The 18,924-nt window shown below is 42.5% G+C and overlaps 1 protein-coding gene across 4 annotated transcripts in view; it reads left to right on the forward strand.

Annotated features, from left to right (window-relative positions):
- The window catches only part of PRPSAP2 (phosphoribosyl pyrophosphate synthetase associated protein 2), a 66,480-nt gene extending 55,136 nt beyond the window's left edge, over positions 1–11,344 (forward strand). For all 4 annotated transcript variants that reach the window (XM_028534360.2, XM_028534362.2, XM_036032890.1 and 1 more), the window contains 3 exons: positions 575–645; positions 6,772–6,918; positions 10,594–11,344. In XM_028534360.2, the coding sequence (XP_028390161.1) occupies positions 575–645; positions 6,772–6,918; positions 10,594–10,752 (377 nt within the window). In that variant the 3' untranslated portion in view covers positions 10,753–11,344. The remainder of the gene's footprint in view (positions 1–574; positions 646–6,771; positions 6,919–10,593) is intronic.
- Positions 11,345–18,924: the final 7,580 nt, after the last annotated feature.

Consider the following 18,924-nt stretch of genomic DNA (forward strand, 5'->3'; position numbering starts at 1 on the left):
CCATTTATGTTTAATTTCAGCAATGTTTTATAGTTTTCAGTGTAGAAGTCTTTCACCTCCTTCCTAGGTAGTTTATTCTTTTTGATGCTTTTTAAATGGAGTTGGTTTTTAAATTTCCTCTTCAGGTGGTTCGCTACTAGTATGTAGAAACAATTGATTTTTAAGTGTTGATTTTATACCTTGCAACTTTGGTGAATTTGTATATTAGCTTTGGCAGTTTTTTTGTAGATTCTTTGGTATTTCCTGTATGTAGGCTCATCTCATTTGCTAATCAAAATAATTTTACTTCCTTCTGTTTCCTTTCTTGGGTCATTGCCTGACCAGCACATGCATCCCAGTGCTGAAAGCTGCAATGAAGGTGGCTCCCTGGTCTCACTCCTGACCTCGGGGGGAGTTCAGTTCTGCACTAAGTACATGGCAGTAGCTCTGAGCTTTTCATGGTTGCCCTTTATCAGTGAGGAGGCTCTCTCCATGTTTCTAGTTTCTTGGGTCTTCTTATCGTGAGACACTGACTTGTAAAAGGCTTTGGCATTTTAATATAGAAACTTCTGTGTATGTGTTTTATTCTGACCAGTGCTGATTCCTAAAGAAAAACCTCCAATCACAGTGGTCGGCGATGTGGGAGGAAGGATTGCCATCATTGTGGTATGTAAACCTCTTTTATTATTAATTGTCCTATTTGCCAATTCTATTTTGTTAATTTGTGGGGTTTTTTTTTTTTAAGATTTTATTTATTTTTAGAGAGGGGGAAGGGAAGGAGAAAGGGAGAGAAACATCAGTGTGTGGTTGCCTCTCGAGCACCCCCTATTGGGGACCTGGCCCAAGACCCAGCCATGTACCCTGGCTGGGAATCAAGTTGGCAACCCCTTGGTTCGAAGGCCGATATTCAATCTACTGAGCTACACCAGCCAGGGCTAACTTGTTTTTAATTGTGTGGGGTTAGTGGTATGGTCAGGTAATTCTTTTTTTTTTTTTTTAAGATTTTATTTATTTTTATTTTTAGAGAGGGAAGGGAGGGAGAAAGAGAGAGAGAAACATCAATGTGCGGTTGCTGGGGGTCATGGCCTGCAACCCAGGCATGTACTCTGACTGGGAATCGAACCTGCAACATTTTGATTCGCAGCCTGCGCTCAGTCCACTGAGCTATGCCATCCAGGGGCCAGGTAATTCTTATTGAAGTTGGTGCCTTGTACTAAATGTTTATGTTGGTCCAAAAATTGAAAATTATTTTCATCAGTTTATTATGAAATTGCTAATTACTTAATGAAATATTTTGCAACTGTTTGTCATAATGTGAGAAATTGTTCTGTGATCAAAATAGGATACAAAATTGATTATAACCATTTAAGACACATATCCTCTCACACTTCACAAAGTCAGTGCACAAGGAGCACATTTAATGCCTATATTGTATAAATAAGAATAAAATGAACACATGGGTACTCACTACTCAGCTTGGGAACAGAGCATGTGTGTGTGCTTGGAACTCTTCCCTGGTCTCTCTCTCTCTCCTTTCTTCTTCCAGAGGTTGTCACTGCCCTGGACATGGTCGTTGATGCCCTTCCTTGTCCTTACATTCTACCATGAGTACACTGTACACTAAACACTGTATTTTTGGCAGGGTTGTAGTTTGCATGTTTTTGATGTTTTTGTTCTCACCATTTTGAGATTTCTCTGTGTGCTACATTATTCTTTTTCATTGTATGGTGCTGCATGGTATAATTATTACATAACTTATTTCTCTCTTCTCTGGGCATTGAATATACAGTTTTTTCTATTTCCAAACAGTACTGCTTTGAACATTCTTGCACCTATTTTCTGTTGCATAAATGCAAGACTTTCTAGGTGCCTACAAGTGTAGTCCTTTGCTCAGAAAGTACACATTTCCGACTTGACTAGATGGCGCCACATTGTCCCCGAAGTGGTTGCACCCATTTACCAAGCCTCAGTGCTTATAATTTTGTTAGAAAATCTCTGATATTACTCTGTAGGGTAATAGCTGTGTATTAATTTATTCCTTAGCAAAACCTGTAGTAACAGAATCTATAGTAACAAAATTCAGTAACATGTTTTCCCCTTTCTACTGCAACTGCATCTTTTTTAACTTTTTATTTTGAAATAATTATAAATTCATAGGAAGTAGCCAAAAAAAAATACAGGGAGATTTTGCATATTCTTTACCCAGTTTCCTCATTCATGCTTCACTGTAGTACAGTAATAGTCTAGAAATTCATATGGCCACTCTCTGTAGAGCTGCTTCAGGTAGTTCCAGTGTTTTGTTTGTGGGATAGATGTATGTAGCCTTCCCACATGCGTGGCTTTGGGTGACTACCAGTGCAGTCAGGATACAGAACTGTGCCCTCTTAAAGCTTCCTCCCTGTTAAAGCTACTCCTTTGTAGCCACACCCACCTCCCATTTACCTGATCCCTAACTCTGTGGCAGTCACTAATCTGTCCTTTGTCTCTATATTGTGATGTTAGGAAAGTCTCAAATGGAATTTACACTCTCTAATATTTTGAGTTTGATTTTTTCACTTAGCACAGTTCCCTAGAGACCCACCCAAGTTGTTCATATATCGATAGTTAATCCTTTTTTTGCTGAGCAGCATTCCATGGATGTAGGGCCCATAGTTTGTTTACCCACTCACCTGTGAGGGAAGTTTGGATTGTTCCCAGTTTTCTGCTGTTAGAAATAAAACTTCCCTACACACCTGTGTGTTGGTTTTTGTGGGAACAGAGTAATTTTTCTGGGATAAATAACCAGAAGTGCAGTTGTTGGGTTTTGAGGTAATTGCTAGTTTTATAAGAACCTGTCAAACCTTTTCAGAGTATTTGTACCATTTTTACCAGTAGTGCTTTTAAAGTAATATAAGTGTGTGTGTATATATATTTTAATATGTTTTATTGATTATGTTATTACAGTTGCCCCATTTTCCCCCTTCATTTCCCTCTGCCCTGCACACCCCCTTCCATCCTCATTCTCGCCCTTCAGTTCATGTCCATGAGTCATATATGTGTTATTTAGCTTCTACATTTCCTAAACTATTCTTAGCCTCCCCTAGTCTATCTTCTACCTACCATTCCTGCTACTTATTCTCTGTACCTTTTCCCTTTCTCCCCACCCACTCCCCGCCCCCCGCCCATAACCCTACACGTGATCTTCATTTCTGTGGTTCTGTTCCTGTTCTAGTTGTTTGCCTAGTTTTTGTTTTTGTTTTTGTTTTGGGTTCAGTTGTTAATAACTGTGAGTTTGTTGTCATTTTACTGTTCATATTTTTTATCTTCTTTTTCTTAGGTAAGTCCCTTTAACATTTCAGATAATAAGGGCTTGGTGATGATGAACTCCTTTTACTTGACCTTATCTGAGAAGCACTTTATCTGCTCTTCCATTCTAAAGGATGGCTTTGCTGGATAGAGTAATCTGGGATGTAGGTCCTTGCCTTTCATGACTTGGAATACTTCTTCCCAGCCCCTTCTTGCCTGCAAGGTCTCTTTTGAGAAGTCAGTTGATAGCCTTAAGGGAACTCCTTTGTAGGTTACTGTCTCCTTTTCCCATGCTGCTTTTAAGATTCTCTACTTATCTTTCATCTTGGCTGATGTAATAATGATGTGCCTTGATGTGTTCCTCCTTGGGTCCAACTTCTTTGGGACTCTCTGAGCTTCTTGGACTTTTTGGAAGTCTTTCCTTTGCGAGATTGGGGAAGTTCTCCTTCATTATTTGTTCAAATAACTTTTCCATTTCTTGCTTTTACTCCTCTCCTTCTGGCACCCCTATGATTCAGATGTTGGGATACTTAAAGATGTCCTGGATGTTCCTAAGCCTCTCCTCATTTTGTTTTTTGAATTTTTGTTTCTTCATTCTGTTCTGGTTGAATGTTTCTTTCTTCCTTCTGGTCCACACTGTTGATATGAGTCCCAGTTTCCTTCCTGTCACTGTTGGTTCCCTGTACATTTTCCTTTTTTTCACTTAGCATAGCTTTCATTTTTTTCCCTCTATTTTGCTGCCATACTCAACCATTTCTATGAGTATCCTGATTACCTGTGTTTTGAACTGTGCACCCAATAGGTTGGCTATCTATTTGTCACTGAGTTGTATTTTTTCTGGAGCTTTGATCTGTTCTTTTATTTGGGCCATTTTTTTGTGGTCTGGGGCACCTGTTACATAATAAGAGGCGGAGCCTTAAATGTTCACCAAGGTGGGGCAACCCATGTGGCTGCATTGTGTGGGAGAGGGGTCCAGGAGGGAACAATGCCACTTGTTCCACTCTCTTCTGGCTTTCAGTTACTTATCCCAGCTACCCACAAGCAAAGTGTGCCCTTCTGGTGCTAATTCCCAGGTGGGTGGGCTTGTTTACATTCTAGGACCCTGTGGGTCTCTCCAGTGAACTCTCCTGAGAGTCTGTGAGTTTCTCCCACTGTTGCCACAACCCCCACAGGTGTTTTCAGTCAGAGGTTTGAGGCTTTATTTCCCCATACTGTAACCCTCGGTTGCATGGTCTGTGTCACTCCTCAGTTGTTCCCCCCGGTTTATCTGTGCGAGAATGTGGGACCACCTGGTCCACCATCCACTGCCTCACCGGATCTGCCAGCCGCCTCAGTCCTCTAGCCGCTGCCTTGCCATGGGTCCTCCCCACCCAGCTGCCCATCTCTGCCCTTCCTACTGGTCTGTATGAATGTTTCTTCTTTAGCTCCTTGGTTGTTGGCCTTCCATACAGTTTGATTTTCTGTCATTTCTGGTTGTTTTTTGTTTGTAAATTTGTTGTCCTTTTTTTTTTGTTCAAGGAGGCACAGTGTGACCTATGCCTCCATCTTAGCCAGCTGCATTTTTTTGATAATAGTAATATTAGTACATATTTGAAAGAGTTTTATATACATACATACACATAGGGTATGGCAAAAGTAGGTTTACAGTTGTTTGTATGAAAAATAATACAATAATTAATAAGTAATAATACAAGGATAAACTCTTTCATATACTCACAACTGTAAACCTACTTTTGTTCCACCCTGTATGTAAAATAACATGAGTATTTATTCAACCCTAGACAATATTTGATGCTCTAAGGGGCTTGAAGTAACTGGTAGCCTGGGTGTTAAAGGAAAGACTCAAGTGTTTTTCCTCCTGTGCAACCCCCTTCACTACTCACACGATGCACTTCACTTCTGGTCACCAAATGTGTGGGGGGTTTCTCTCCATACCAAACAGTTCTCTGCAGCGCTAGCTGGGTGTCCTGTATTTTAACTCAGACACTGTCTACCTGGAGAAAGTGTCAGATCCCACAGGGTGAGGGCTCAGTCCCACGAGACTGCTCCCACCCACTTCAGATGCTGTTCACAAGTAATAGGTTACCCACAACTTTAGTCCGACTTGCCTACAAATCAGAGGTTCCCATGACCCCGTCCTCGGTTGGATTGCTTTACTAGAGTGGCTCACAGAACTCAGAGAAACACTTACTCACATTTACCAGTTTATCAGAGGCTGCGATAAGGACACAGATGACCGGCCAGATGAAGAGGTGCAGGATGAGGTCTGGGAGAGTCCTGAGCACAGGAGCTTCTGTGCCTGTGGAGTTGGGGTGTGTCACTCTCTTGGTGTATGGTTGTGTTCACTGACCCAGAAGCCCTGTGATCCCCTACTGGTGGGATTTCATGGAGCTTCCTCACATGGGCATGACTGGTGATTAATCCATTTCCAGCCCCTCTCACTTCTGAGGAGATGTGGGGGCAGGGCTGAGAAACCCAAGCTTCTAATCAGAGCCTGGCCTCTCTGGTGACCAGCCCCACCCAGGAGTCACCTAGGATCTCATTAGAACAAAAGACCTTTCTATCACTGGGGAGATTACATAGGTTTTAGAATCCTGTGTCTGGGATGGGGTCAAAGAAGAAATATTAGAACAAAAGATGCTGCTATTGCTCATATCACTTAGCAGTGTACCAGGGTTTCAGCATCCTGTCCCAGGAACCAGGGGCAGATAGATATACAAGAGGGTATATTATATATATTATATATATACATTTTTTAAAGATTTTATTTATTTTTTTTAGAGAGGGAAGGGAGGGAGAGAGAGAGAGAGAGAAACATCAATGTGTGGTTGCTGGGGGTCATGGCCTGCAACCCAGGCATGTACCCTGACTGGGAATCGAACCTGCGACACTTTGGTTCGCAGCCCGTGCTCAATCCACTGAGCTGTGCATATTATATATATATATATATATATATATATATATATATATATATTATACATCCTCTTATTGCACATGGGGAATCTGTGTCTATAGATCAGAAACTACTGAACTGGGTTTATTATTAAAAGTAATAGTGTTTTTTTTTTTAAAGTGTTTTTCCTATTATAAAAACATGTAAAAACCATGCTTCCCACATGCACAATGGAGAAAATTTGGAAAATAAGGAAATTAGTAAGAAAAGAGGAAAGAACCACCCAGAGTCAAAGCATCTTCTAACAGTTTTATTATGTATTTTTTAAAAAAAGCAAAAAACATTCTGCAAATGTATGTGGAGCACGTGCCTGATGAGGGCACAGTGCTGGACATAGGGCTGTAGAGCTGGAAACCATGTCAGCATTGCATGCAGCAGAGACAAGACAGCCCCTGAGTGACAGGTGCAGGAGGCTCACTATGGAAGGCCTGGTGGGAGAGCACGGGAGTGGTGGCAGGGCCGCGCTGTCTGCATGTGTCACAGTGGAAAGTTAGACCCTTTTTCCTGGTTGCAAAAGTGTTCACGTGTATTTTGCTGCATCTGTAATTTGACAGGATGACATCATCGATGATGTTGACAGCTTTCTGGCTGCAGCAGAGACCCTGAAGGAAAGAGGTGCGTACAAGATCTTTGTGATGGCGACTCACGGCTTGCTATCTTCAGATGCTCCCCGACTGATTGAGGAGTCTGCCATCGATGAGGTATCAGCCAACCTGTGGGTGGGCTGCCCTGCCCCTTCGGTACCTCCTGATCTGTAGTTGCACCTCATAGGTGGAGGAGGAGATATTTTATAGTTACAAGTGGGTTAAAAACTCAGGTTATACTGCATTTGCATTTCATGGACTGTAAGACTGCCCATAGTAATAGTTAATGGGTCTGATAACCCTTGTAACTGGAGCATGTTGTCTGCTCTGGCACTGCCTGGCATTGCGCACACACCCTTCCTGAGCTCCTGCACAGCCCTGCAAACCCTCGTCAGTGCCTTGTTTATTTTTTAAAAAAGATTTTACTTGTTTATTTTTAGAGAAAGGGAAGAGAGGGAGAAAGAAAGGGAGAGAAATATCGAAGTGGGAGAGAAGAAGCATTGATTAGTTGCTTCTTGCAAGCCCCAATCAGAGACCTGGCCATGAACCTCGGCATGTGCCCTGACCGGGAATTGAACGGGTTATCTTTCGTTCTGTGGGACAATGCCCAACCCACTGAGCCACACTGGTCAGGGCTCAGCATCTCTTTTAGAGAGGCAAGAAATCTTGCACCAGAAAAGTTAAGTGACTTAAGGTCAGACAGCTAACTAGGCTGAACATTTGGATTCAGACCTTAGTTTGCCTGATGCCAAAGCCCCATCTCTCTCCCTAGTACAGCTGCCTGTGATATGAGATTGGGAGAGGGTGGCCAGGGGGCGATTTTCCTAAGGTATCTGCAGCTCCCACTGTGGCTGAGGGGGGCTGTCCAGGTTTACTAGCCCTCCCTTGTTCTAGAGACTAGCTAGGTAACGGGCTTGGCTGTATAAGTCGTATTTTTATTATCCCGTAAACAGAAGTGCTGTCTTCTGTAGATTCCTGGGTATTGAATCTTTAGTTAGTTAAATTCTTTTTACTTTTCCAAGTCTCACATTTTTACTCTTCACATTATATCTCCATGAGTCTGGCCCTGTGTTTATCATCTTGGATGGGGTCAGGATGCCTTAGTGCAGACCAGAGACCATACTTCCATATTTCTGCTCAGTGCAGCCTCCTCTCAGCTGGACAAAATGAACTGAGAATCCAGAATGGCAGGACAGGCACTCCAGGAAGCAAAATGAACAACACAGAGTTCCTATGTTAAGTAAAGTGAGAAGACTTAAGGGCCGGGCTGCTGTCACCGGTCTGTCCACATGGCACCAGGAGGGTTCTCACAGTGCTGTGTGTGGGCCACTGAGAAACAGCAGAGCACAGGAGGGTGGAGAGGACACAGCTGGGACCAGACCTTTTTGAGCAGAGTGGACTTCGGAGGGAAGACATAGCCCAGCAGAGGCAGACGTGAGTCCGACAGCAGGTGCGCTTCAGGGGAGAGGCTGCCCTTGTAGTGGTCTTGGCATCCCTGAGAGCAGCCTGTCACTGATGTGCCTAACTGAAGTTGGGGCGAGTAACTGATGGCCAAACCAGGTTCCTGCATTCACTCTGGTTAGGAAGCAAGGTTTTTCATATAAATTTACACACAAAACATCGTTGCACAGTAGATTATAAAGTTTGGAACAATGTAAAAGTAATGCAGGGTGGACCAGTTAGGCAGCAGGAATTGAGGAGTGGAAGAGGGCTGATGCTCTTCTTCCAGAGCAGGAGCCACTAGATAGTGCTTGGTGGTGGAAAGTCATGATTTGAAGCGTTTTGGTTTTTTTTCTTCCTTTTTTAAAATTGGAAGTAGTTCAGTAAAATGCCCAGAATAGGCGTCTTTACAGAGAGGACATTAGTGGGTGCCGGGGTTTGGGGAAGGGTGAAACTAGGAGTGAGAGCTAAGGCATAGAGGACTTCTCTTGGGGGAGATATTAAACACAACTCTGTCCCAAAATCTTTCAATGGGTATTTTGGGCTGCTCCCAGAATAAGGCATCCTGTTTTCAGTGTTTGAGAGAAAATTGATGGAAAAAGTAGGCAGTACTTGGTTTATATGCACAAAACAAAATTATTTGTCCACCTTTTTAAAAAAATGGGTGAATTATATGTAAATTATAGCTCAGTAAATCTGTTATTTAAAAAATATTTCCCAATGAGGGTGGTTATTTAGTGAGAAAGACTAAGCCCATAGGTCACCACATGGTGCCCTCCAGGAGGTGCTGTGTGTGCAGCGCAGGCTCCGCCCTACCTGGTAGCTCTGTAGTTCATTCCAAGTGGATGGTGAATAAATTGTTTGGTACCAGTGGGGAGGTATCTTTTTTCCTGGAGTGTGGAGGGTGGGAATTGTTCTCCTTTTTACAGGTAATGAGACTTAATACAACCTTTTATGTTTCCATTCTTGCCCAGTATCAGGAAGATCAAATGCCAAATGATGAGTCACAATAATTAGGTTAGGTTAGGTTTTCACGTTCCCAGTGCTGCTGGTTCTGAATAATTCCTGATCTTCTCTTTCTCTGTTTCAACAGTTGCCTTCTGCATGTACTTCTTTATTAGAAACTGTCTTGAGCTTTATTTTGGAATTAGGGAGTATGCATTATAATTAATAATAAAGATTATTCCCATTCCTTTTTGCTTTTTTAAGAAGGCTGGGTATTTTAATTTTTTTCCATTTGTAGCTGTTGAAGTGCTTGTTTTCTCCTTTTTTTCATTTTTAGTGTTAACTTTTAAAAATAACAGCCTTTTTTAAATAGAATTATCAGGAAGAGACTTTTTATTTTGTTTCTAATTTAGTGACTTTTGAGAGAGAGAAACATGGATTTGTTGTTCTATTTACCATACACACATTAGTTGATTCTTGCATGTGTCCTGACTGGGGACTGAACTCGCTGCTTTGGTGCATTGGAATGACCAATTGAGTTACCTGGAAATAACAGCTTTATGGAGATATAATTCATATACTATACAATTCATTCATTTAAAGTACATAATTCAGTAATTTTTAGTACCTTCTCAGAATTGTGCAGCCATTACCACAATCAATTTTAGAACAGTTTTATCCCTCTAGAAAGAAACCTCACACCCCTTAGCAGTCACATCCCATTTCTTCTCAATCCACTCAGCCCTAGGCAACCACTTAATTTACTTTCTGTCTGTACATTTACATTTTATGTGAATGGAGTCGTGCAGTATTGTTCTTTTATGTCTGGCTCCTTTCACTTAGTATAACGTTTATCCATGTTGTAGCTAGCATGTGTGTCAGTACTTAATTTCTTTTTGTTGAATTGTGTGGGAAGAACACTTTTTTATCTCTTCATTCGTGGAAATTTAAGTTGTTTCTACTTTCTAACTGTTGTGAATAATGCTGTTACGAACGTTCTTGTACAAGCTTTTGTATGAACATATGTTTTCATTTCACTGGGAGTGGACTTTCTGGGTCATATGGTAGATATGTGTTTAAACTCTTAAGGAACCCCCAGACTGTTTTCCAACGCAGCTGAATCATTTTACATGCCTACCAGCAGCGTAGGAGGCTTCTGGTTTCTCTGTGTCCTTGTCAACACTTTTTATTATCTGTCCTTTTGCCTGTAGCTGTCCTGATGGGTATAGGTTTATCAAATGTTAGCCTAAGAAACAAAGGGTAGCATTCACATTGAGTGAAAACATTGCTGAAAGTTAGGTAGACCCACTGTCCTTCTCAGAGATTTGATAATATATGAGATTTCAGACCACACCAGGAAGCCACTTGGTTTCATGACACTGTTGGTTTTTCTCTCTTAATTTGAAGGTGGTGGTTACCAATACAATTCCACATGAAATCCAAAAGCTCCAGTGCCCCAAAATTAAAACAGTGGATATCAGCATGATCCTTTCAGAAGCTATCCGTCGGATTCACAATGGGGAGTCCATGTCCTACCTTTTCAGAAACATAGGCTTAGATGACTGAAGAGCTCTTCTTTCTTGAACTCCCAAGGGCCAAACTGGAAACGTGACGAGGAAGACTGGGAGAGACCATGCCTGATTTCATATATTTCCCAGGGGCCATGTCTGTTTTGTTCCTTTCTTGTTAATTCCTATGAAGATAGACCAACTTTTTGTGTCAGTTGGGTGTTTGTGAGGTTTTTGAGCAATTTTTATAAAAGAAAAACTATGTTCTCCTCTTTAATAAAATAATTTAAGACCTTATTGTTTTTTAGTTTAACACTCAAAATATAACTTGGAATGAGAATTTTTAGCTCACAAACAGCCTTTTTCCAAAATTGTTGGAGCCCAAGTGCTTAAAAAATCTAATAAAAGGAAATGGTCTACTGTATGATACCTGCAGTTGAAAAGCCAAAAAAAAAAACAAAAAACTATACTGTTGAATCCAGGTAATGACATTTTTAGAAATGCTTTTATAGACAAGCATATGGAATATGTGACCATTATTTATTTTCTGCAACAAAAGAAGGAATGAAAACTTAACGTGTTTGTGTGTGATTTTTTACACTTTGTGTTTTGTCAATTGTTTTATAACTAAAATAAAATGAAAGCCGAATTACATGTTCTGTGGATGTTGAAATATTCATCACTGTAAGTTTTCTCTTCTGCAACTTTTCTGGGGATACAGTAGCCTCTTATGGACGTAATGTCCCCTGTTCTGCTTGTCCAGGACCCAGACGTTCCTAACTGTAGTCATTTGACTGTGGCAGGAGAGGAGCTCAGAGTCCCAGGCTGGGGGTGGGGGCAGAGTATGTGCTCTTGGGGATGAGATGTTGAAGGGCGGTCACTAAGGGCAAAGGGCAAGTAATGGTGATTCTTGTCAATGCCAAGCAGGTAAGTCTCATCAGTGTTAAAGTTTAGAACTCAAAACTTGTACCTTCGAGTTTGTCAGACTGGAACACGAGTGTCCTGTGAGTTACGCCAGCATGTTCTCCCACTGAGGTCATGTGGGCAGTCCCATCCAGTTCTTGAGGTAAAAAAATTAAGACTTTCTCACCAAGAGAAAATACTTCCAAAAAACCTTAAACCTTTGCTTTCTGCCTTTATGTGTTAGAAAATGGAATAAAATAGTTAACTTAGCACAAAATGAAGGGTAGTCATTTACTGTTTGCCATACTACAGTTTCTTGGCACTCTGCATAAAGCAGTGGGGCTGCTGGGAGCTTGCCCTGGAGCAGGCCCACGGCCCCGAGTGTGCAGGAGCACTGAGGGACCCACTTCGGCAATCCCGTGATGGTCCCCTGTTCATCCCATCTGCACTCATCACACCCAGTGGCGTGAAGACCCCACCATATTCTGAGGAAACTGGTCTTCAGAGAAAGTGTCCTCACCACCTCCCCTGCAGTTCCCAATCCAGTTAATAGTAGAGCTATTCTCTTTGAAAGTGGGTGCTTGCTTTTTGAGAACCTGTTCCTAGAAATGGAAATGCAAGATCTTCACAGATGAGTTTAGGAAATGTTACGAGGACAGCTGCCTTGGCAGCTCTGGTTAGTAGCAGGTTGTTGTCCTCTAACCAATGCCACATTTGGAAGAAGAGCTTTGGGTGTCTGGTGTCACCTACCTGAGCCTGTTGGGACCTTCTGAAGTTCTCTGAAATGGGCTGAAGCAGCAAATCACATCTTTAGACTCTGCTGTGTTGTCGCCTGTTATCTTTTGCCCCTTTTAGTAGCAATATAGCTGTTTAGCTCATTCAGCAGGAAATTTCCTGTAGATGGCTGTGTCCCATGAGGTTTAACCTGCATGATTTTTTTTTTTGATGTTTCATGAAGAAAATCAGATTTATAGAAAAGTGAATGAAGAAATGGAATGTTTTCCTGTGGGTGATGAACTTGTAAAGCTGGCTAGGGCCCTTCAGATCCACAAGGACTTTGTGTGTGCTCAGAGCTGGCTGTTGCGGGGGATGTGAAGGTGAACACCTGAAAGAAGCCGCCATCTGGTGCAGGTTGAGACCCAGGTACTTGGCAGGTCTTGGCACAGACTTAAGAGGCATGGAGAAGCAGCTGTTCCACATAAGGGTCAGGAAAGATAGGTGGAGCATAGGAACAGGGATAACATGAGCAACGGCTCAGAGGTGTGATGAGTGTCACATCATAGCCCATCGTGGCTGGAGTGGGAAAAATGGGTGCTCAGGTGGGGGTGGCAGAATAGAGGCCTTTCAGGGACAAGTGTAGGAGGTTGGGCTCTGTAGGTTACAGGGAGCACGGGGTTCTCAAGGGCAAAATCTGGCCACAAAGCACGGGAAAAGAAGTCTTCCACCTGAGCCCCTCAGCCACCGAGGTCCCCTCCCAGAGGAAACCGAGGTTACCAGATTTTTGTGTGTTGCAGGCTCCTGAGCCAGGGAAGTCCTCTACCCTCCAAACTACTGTCTCCACTTCTGGGCCAGAAATACAGGGACTTGAACTTAGAAATTCTGTAACAGAAAAAAGGCTAATACTTTCTAATTTTGATTGATTGTGATATCATCACTCTGGACAAATGTGGGTTAGAACTATGCTGTTGGAATGAATACATGGATAATGAACACCAGTTCAGCCACTACTGTGTTCCAGAATGGTAGCCATTTGGTTCTCAATTTCTTCTATCCAAGGCCCCACCACTGACTGAGACTGACCTAGGATTCAGACTGAAGTTTCCTGCTTCACAGCCCAGGGCTCTTCGCAATCATTTCAAGCATAGCCCCACTTGGAGAAAGCCCTAAGATTTCACCTCTCTGCACAACCAGGAAGTGAGGGCTAAGACAGAGATGTGACCTGCCTGGCTGAGTGTTGCAGACATGTCCCAAGGCACATATAGAGGTCTTGCAGACTAGGAGATTTTGTTTTTTCTTTCAGGTTTCAAACTTTTAAGGAAGTCTGTGATGACTCACTAGTTAACCACTCAGTTAACAGAGACTTCAGTTGCCACAAACAACCAAGACTACAGACTTTACAAAATTAGTTCAGAAAAGCTACCACAGAAACAACTAGCAAGCAGCAGTAAATCCTTGCGGGGGGGGGGGGGGGGGGCAGGGAGATTTTGACTCTCAGGCTTTCTGCAAAATAACATGCAAATGTCCAGTTTTCAACAAAAATTCTGAGGCACGTAAAATAAGGTTGGGCCCAGTCAGACTGACTAGACAAAGACTTTCAACTATTTTAAATATAGTCAAAGACATAAAGCCATGAGAATTATGTCTCACTAAATAGAGGATGTATCAATACAGATATAGAAATACTGAAGATGAACCAAACAGGAGGAAGCACCGGGAATCTCGTCTTCCCACCTATACACCCACAGTGGCAAAATCTGTCCAATGCAACACTTGGAACTCTGGAGTCTCAGATGTGCGCAACCTCCAGGAGAAGTCTTGAATGGGTAAGTTGTTAAATTTGGTCAATTTGCGCTCTCAGCTTAGTAGCAAATACTCCTCAGCCCAGCCCTGCAGCAGACAGCAGTGCAGGTGCTTCTGAAGCAATCTGCACAAGGCTGGAAGTCAGAGTTGGCCAGAAAGACTTGGTCTTCCAAATGGGGGGGATCTCTGCTGGTGGCCACTTCTGACCACAGAGGTGCAGATAAAGGGCTGTGCACTGGGAGAAGCAGCAAAGTTAGCCAAAGAAAAGAAAACAAAAATTGAAGCAGAAATCAATGAAATGGAAAACAAGAATTCAGTAGAGAAAATCAGTGAAACCAAAAACTGATTCTTTGAAAAAAAAAAAAAAAAATCAATAGGCCTCTAGCCAGGCCAATAAAAACAGGAAAGAGGACGTAAATGTCTAATACCAGAAACAAAAGAGGGAACATCACTATAGGTCCCATGGACATAAAAATGATAAAGGAATATTATAAACCTCTGTGTACCCAAATCTGATACCTAGATTAAAGGAATCAATTTTTTTGAAAAAGAATCTACAAAAACTCACATAATAATATGAATGGATCTATGCCTATTGAAAAAACAACCTTTTAAAATAGAAAGCAACAGGATCAGATGGATGTTCTGGTGAATGCTACCAAACATATAAGGAGGAATTACCCTAGTTTTCTTTTCTTAATTACATTTTATTGATTATGCTATTACAGTTGTCCCAACTTTTCACCCTTTGCTCCCCTCAGCCCAGCACCCCCACTCCCTCGGGTAATCTTCATACCATTGTTCATGCCCACAGGTCACAGGTATAAGTTCTTTGGCTACTCCATTTCCTATACTGTACTTTACATCCCCATGGCTATTCTGTAACTGACTATTTTAACTTCTACACCCCTGTAGGGAACCACTTCTCAAGGCATGGAAATGTAGCTCAGCACCCACATGGAAAACCAGTGGGGAGCGAGTTGGCTCGTAGGACCACGCCCTAGAAGAAGTTCTCCCATGGGAAGCCAGGCCTGCATTATACCTAGGCTGCTTTGTGACTTGCTCTTGCTAAAACTCCCTCACCCTGAGTTCAGGCAGCAAATGCTTGCTGCATATCTTTAAAGTAACTTCCTGAAGTCTGTGCTAATTCTCCTAAGGGCAGAGTATAACCAAACCTGTTACTCTTATCGTTCCCTTGCATTTGCAACATTTTTCCCTTGTTAATCTATAAGAAGTAATCAGTAACATCCCTTCAGTTGCTATCTGTAAAAAGTACCTAAAGCAAACCTAACTAATGAATGAAAACCTTCTTTGATATATGCTATTAGAAAGCCAATAAAAGCTTGTCAAGGCAAGGGTCGGCGCACTTTCCTCTTGAGAGTGGCCATGCTGTCCCTTTTCCTCCACAGGACTCCATAGTCTGTATGAATTTGTCTTGTCTCATCCATAATGCTGCGGACACTGTGGGCCAGTGTCCGTGTCACATCCCCTCACTTCTTCACTCATTATCTCCCCTCCCCCTCCCATCAGGCAACAATCAAAATACTCTCTGTACCCATGGTTTCATCTCTGTTTTTATTTGCTTAGCTTGTTTTTTCAATTCAATTGTTGATAGATATGTATTTATTGCCATTTTATTGTTCATATTTTCCATATTTTTCTTAAATAAGTCCCTTTAACATTTCATATAATGATGGTTTAGTAATGATGAATTCCTTTAGCTTTTTTTCTTGTCTGGGAAGCTCTTTATCTGCCCTTCAATTCTAAATGATACCTTTCCTGGGTAGAGCAATCTTGGCTATAGGTCCCTCCTTTACATGACATTGAATATTTCTTGCCAGTTCCTTCTAGCCTGTAAACTTTCATTTGAGAAATCAGCTAGAAGTCTTATGAGAACTCCCTTGTAGATAACTAACTGCTTTTCTCTTCTTTTAAGATTCTGTCTTTATCTTTAACCTTTGGTATTTTAATTATGATGTGTCTTGGAGTGGGCTTCTTTGCATCCATGTTGTTTGGGACTCTCTGTGCTTCCTGGACTTGCTTGTCTATTTCACCAAAGTAGGGGAGCTTTCTTTCATTATTTTTTTCAAATAGATTTCCAATTTCTTGCTCTTTCTCTTCTCCTTCTGGCACCCCTATGATGCAAATTTTTGAATGCTTGAAGTTGTACCAGGGTTCCTTACACAACTTTTGTTTATTTTTTTATTCCTTTATCCTCATGTTCTGATTGGTTGTTTTGCTTCCTTATGTTCCAAATGATTGATTTGATTCTTAGCTTCATCCACTCTGCTGTTGTTTTCTTGTAATTGTTCTTTATTTTAATTAGTGTATCCTTCATTTCTGACTGGATCTTTCTTTATGATGTTGAGGTCCTCACTAAGTTCCTTGAGCATCCTTATAACCAGTGTTTTGAACTCAGCATCTGATGGATCACTTATCTCAATTTTGTTTAATTCATTATCTGGAGGGTTTTCCTGTTTTAAAAAAATTTATTTTTATAGACAGAGAGGAAGTAAGAGAGGGAGTGAAACATTAATGTGTGGTTGCCTCTCATGTGCCCCCCTCTGGGGACCTGGCCCACAACCTAGGCATGTACCCTGACTGGGAATTGAACCAGTGACTAGAGAAATCTGAGATGGCTGCTAATTTGTGCTGGGCTTGGAGATTCCCAGGCAAAGCCAAGCTGTGAATATAGGCTGGCTGCTGCTAGTGCTGGGCCTAGGGCCACTTGGCAGGAAGTGCAGGGGCTGGGGGCTCACTGAGGCAGGCTGTGGTTTGTTTAGAGGATTTAGGAAGTTGTGAAGCATGAGCCAAGACCAGCCATTCATATGGAAAAGTCTCTGTTAGCAGCTTGGGTGGGCCCATTAGTTGGGTGGGATGGGATCTCAGGGGATCTCCAGGGTGGGGCAAACAATTTTCACCAGGTCAATGGAGTCTAAGATATGGCACCTGCCTGCTGGCTCTGTGACTCTGTGGCTCTGTGGGGGGAAAGTTCAGAAAAGAGATAATGGTTTTTGCCCACCTTTCTGTCTGAGAGAAAGCTGTCCCCCAATTCTCACCTTGATGCCAGACACTTCAGTTCCTCACTGTGTGCAACTGGTGCCTTTCAAGCTGCTACCCTATTGCTGGAGCTCAGAGGGAGTGAATTTGAATAAGTCTGTGTGTGGGTTCTTTAAGAGGAACTGCTTTAGGCCCTGGCTGGCGTAGCTCAATGGATTGAGCACGGGCTGTGAACCAAAGTGTCGCAAGTTCGATTCCCAGTCAGGGTACGTGCCTGGGTTGCAGGCCATGACCTCCAGCAACCACACATTGATGTTTCTCTCTTTCTCTCTTTCTCCCTCCCTTCCCTCTCTAAAAATAAATAAATAAATAAAATATTAAAAAAAAAAAAAAAAAAAAAGAGGAACTGCTTGGTATTCCAGCAGTTTCTTTCACTGATTCAATCCATGCTGGTTTTTGCAGCCAGAAGTTATGGAGACTTATATTCCTGGCACTGGAACCCTGGCCTGTGGGGTCTGGTGTGGGACTGGAACTTCTCACTCCTGAGATATCCTTCCCCAATTTTTATCCACCACATGTGGATGTGGACCAGCCTTTCCTCATCTCTGCCCTCCTCCCTGTCTGGATGGATGTGGTTTCTTTTATTCCATAGCTGTCAGACTCCCACCCAACTTGATTTCTGATGGTTCTGAGTGATAGTTGTTGTGTGGTTTAGTTGTAATTTTGCTGTGGTTGTGGGGGGAAGTGAGCTGTGTTTACCTATATCTTCATTTTGACTGGAAGTCCTACCCCAGTTTCCTAAAATCTCTTTCAGAGAATAGAAGCAGAGGGAATGTGGAGGATACCAGGCCAGCGGTATCCATCGCGGCTGTGGATGTTCATCGAAACATGAGAAAAACATACACAGGGACAACCGAGTCCCATGGGGAAATAGGGACAAAATGGCTACTCTCTCTAGTGGAGAGTGCCCTGTTCTCTCACTGGAGTAGGCTTTTATTGGGTTCATTTACTCAGGAATTCAGGTAAAACTCATTAATCATTGCCAGGAAGTAAGGATCAAACAATAGATAACAAAGAACTCTGAGGGCCTATTGTGAGTCAGGGTCAGATAGCTAAAGAGCTGCAAAACTTTGAGGAACAAACTTACTTCTTGCTTGGACCCTTATCATTTAATTGAGAGCATTCTAAACAAAGCAGGTTTCACAGGATTTTACATATTCTTTCTTAGGCCTGATCACCCGGGGAACCTGCCCTTCCTAGCACAGGGCTGCACCACCCTCCGTCATTGTTTCAGGCTTAGGTGGAGCAAGGGAAGTAAGGCAGCCAAGAGATTAGGAGATTTTCTCACAGACAATGAGGACTCAGGCTATAGTGAAAGCCGAGGGGCGAGGGTCCATCACCCCCTTTTGCTGTGCCCCTCAAAGTCCTTCGTTGGGGGCCTCCCACATGATCGTGCCTGTCTTAGATCGTTCCCCCCTTGGGGAATCTTACCCATCATTGGCTAACTGGCCAAGCATTGGGGCCCAGGCAGGGTGAAGTAAAAGGAGCAGAAGCAGTGCTCCTGCCAGGGAGATAAGCTTTTGTCTCCTTGGTGGCTTACGATCCAAGGTCATTCCCTCAGCCTTAGCCTTGGTGGGGGTTACAGCTTCTGATACCAGGCAGGGCGGTTCCCAACAAGGGAACACTTCCTAACCTATTCTGTGAAGCTAGCATTACCCTAATACAAAAACCAGACAAAGATATTACAAGAAAAGAAAACCAAAAACCAATATCGCTCATGAACATAGATGTAAAGTTCTTAACAAAA

The sequence above is a fragment of the Phyllostomus discolor genome, chromosome 8, assembly GCF_004126475.2.
Source record: "Phyllostomus discolor isolate MPI-MPIP mPhyDis1 chromosome 8, mPhyDis1.pri.v3, whole genome shotgun sequence".
Lineage (NCBI taxonomy): Eukaryota > Metazoa > Chordata > Mammalia > Chiroptera > Phyllostomidae > Phyllostomus > Phyllostomus discolor.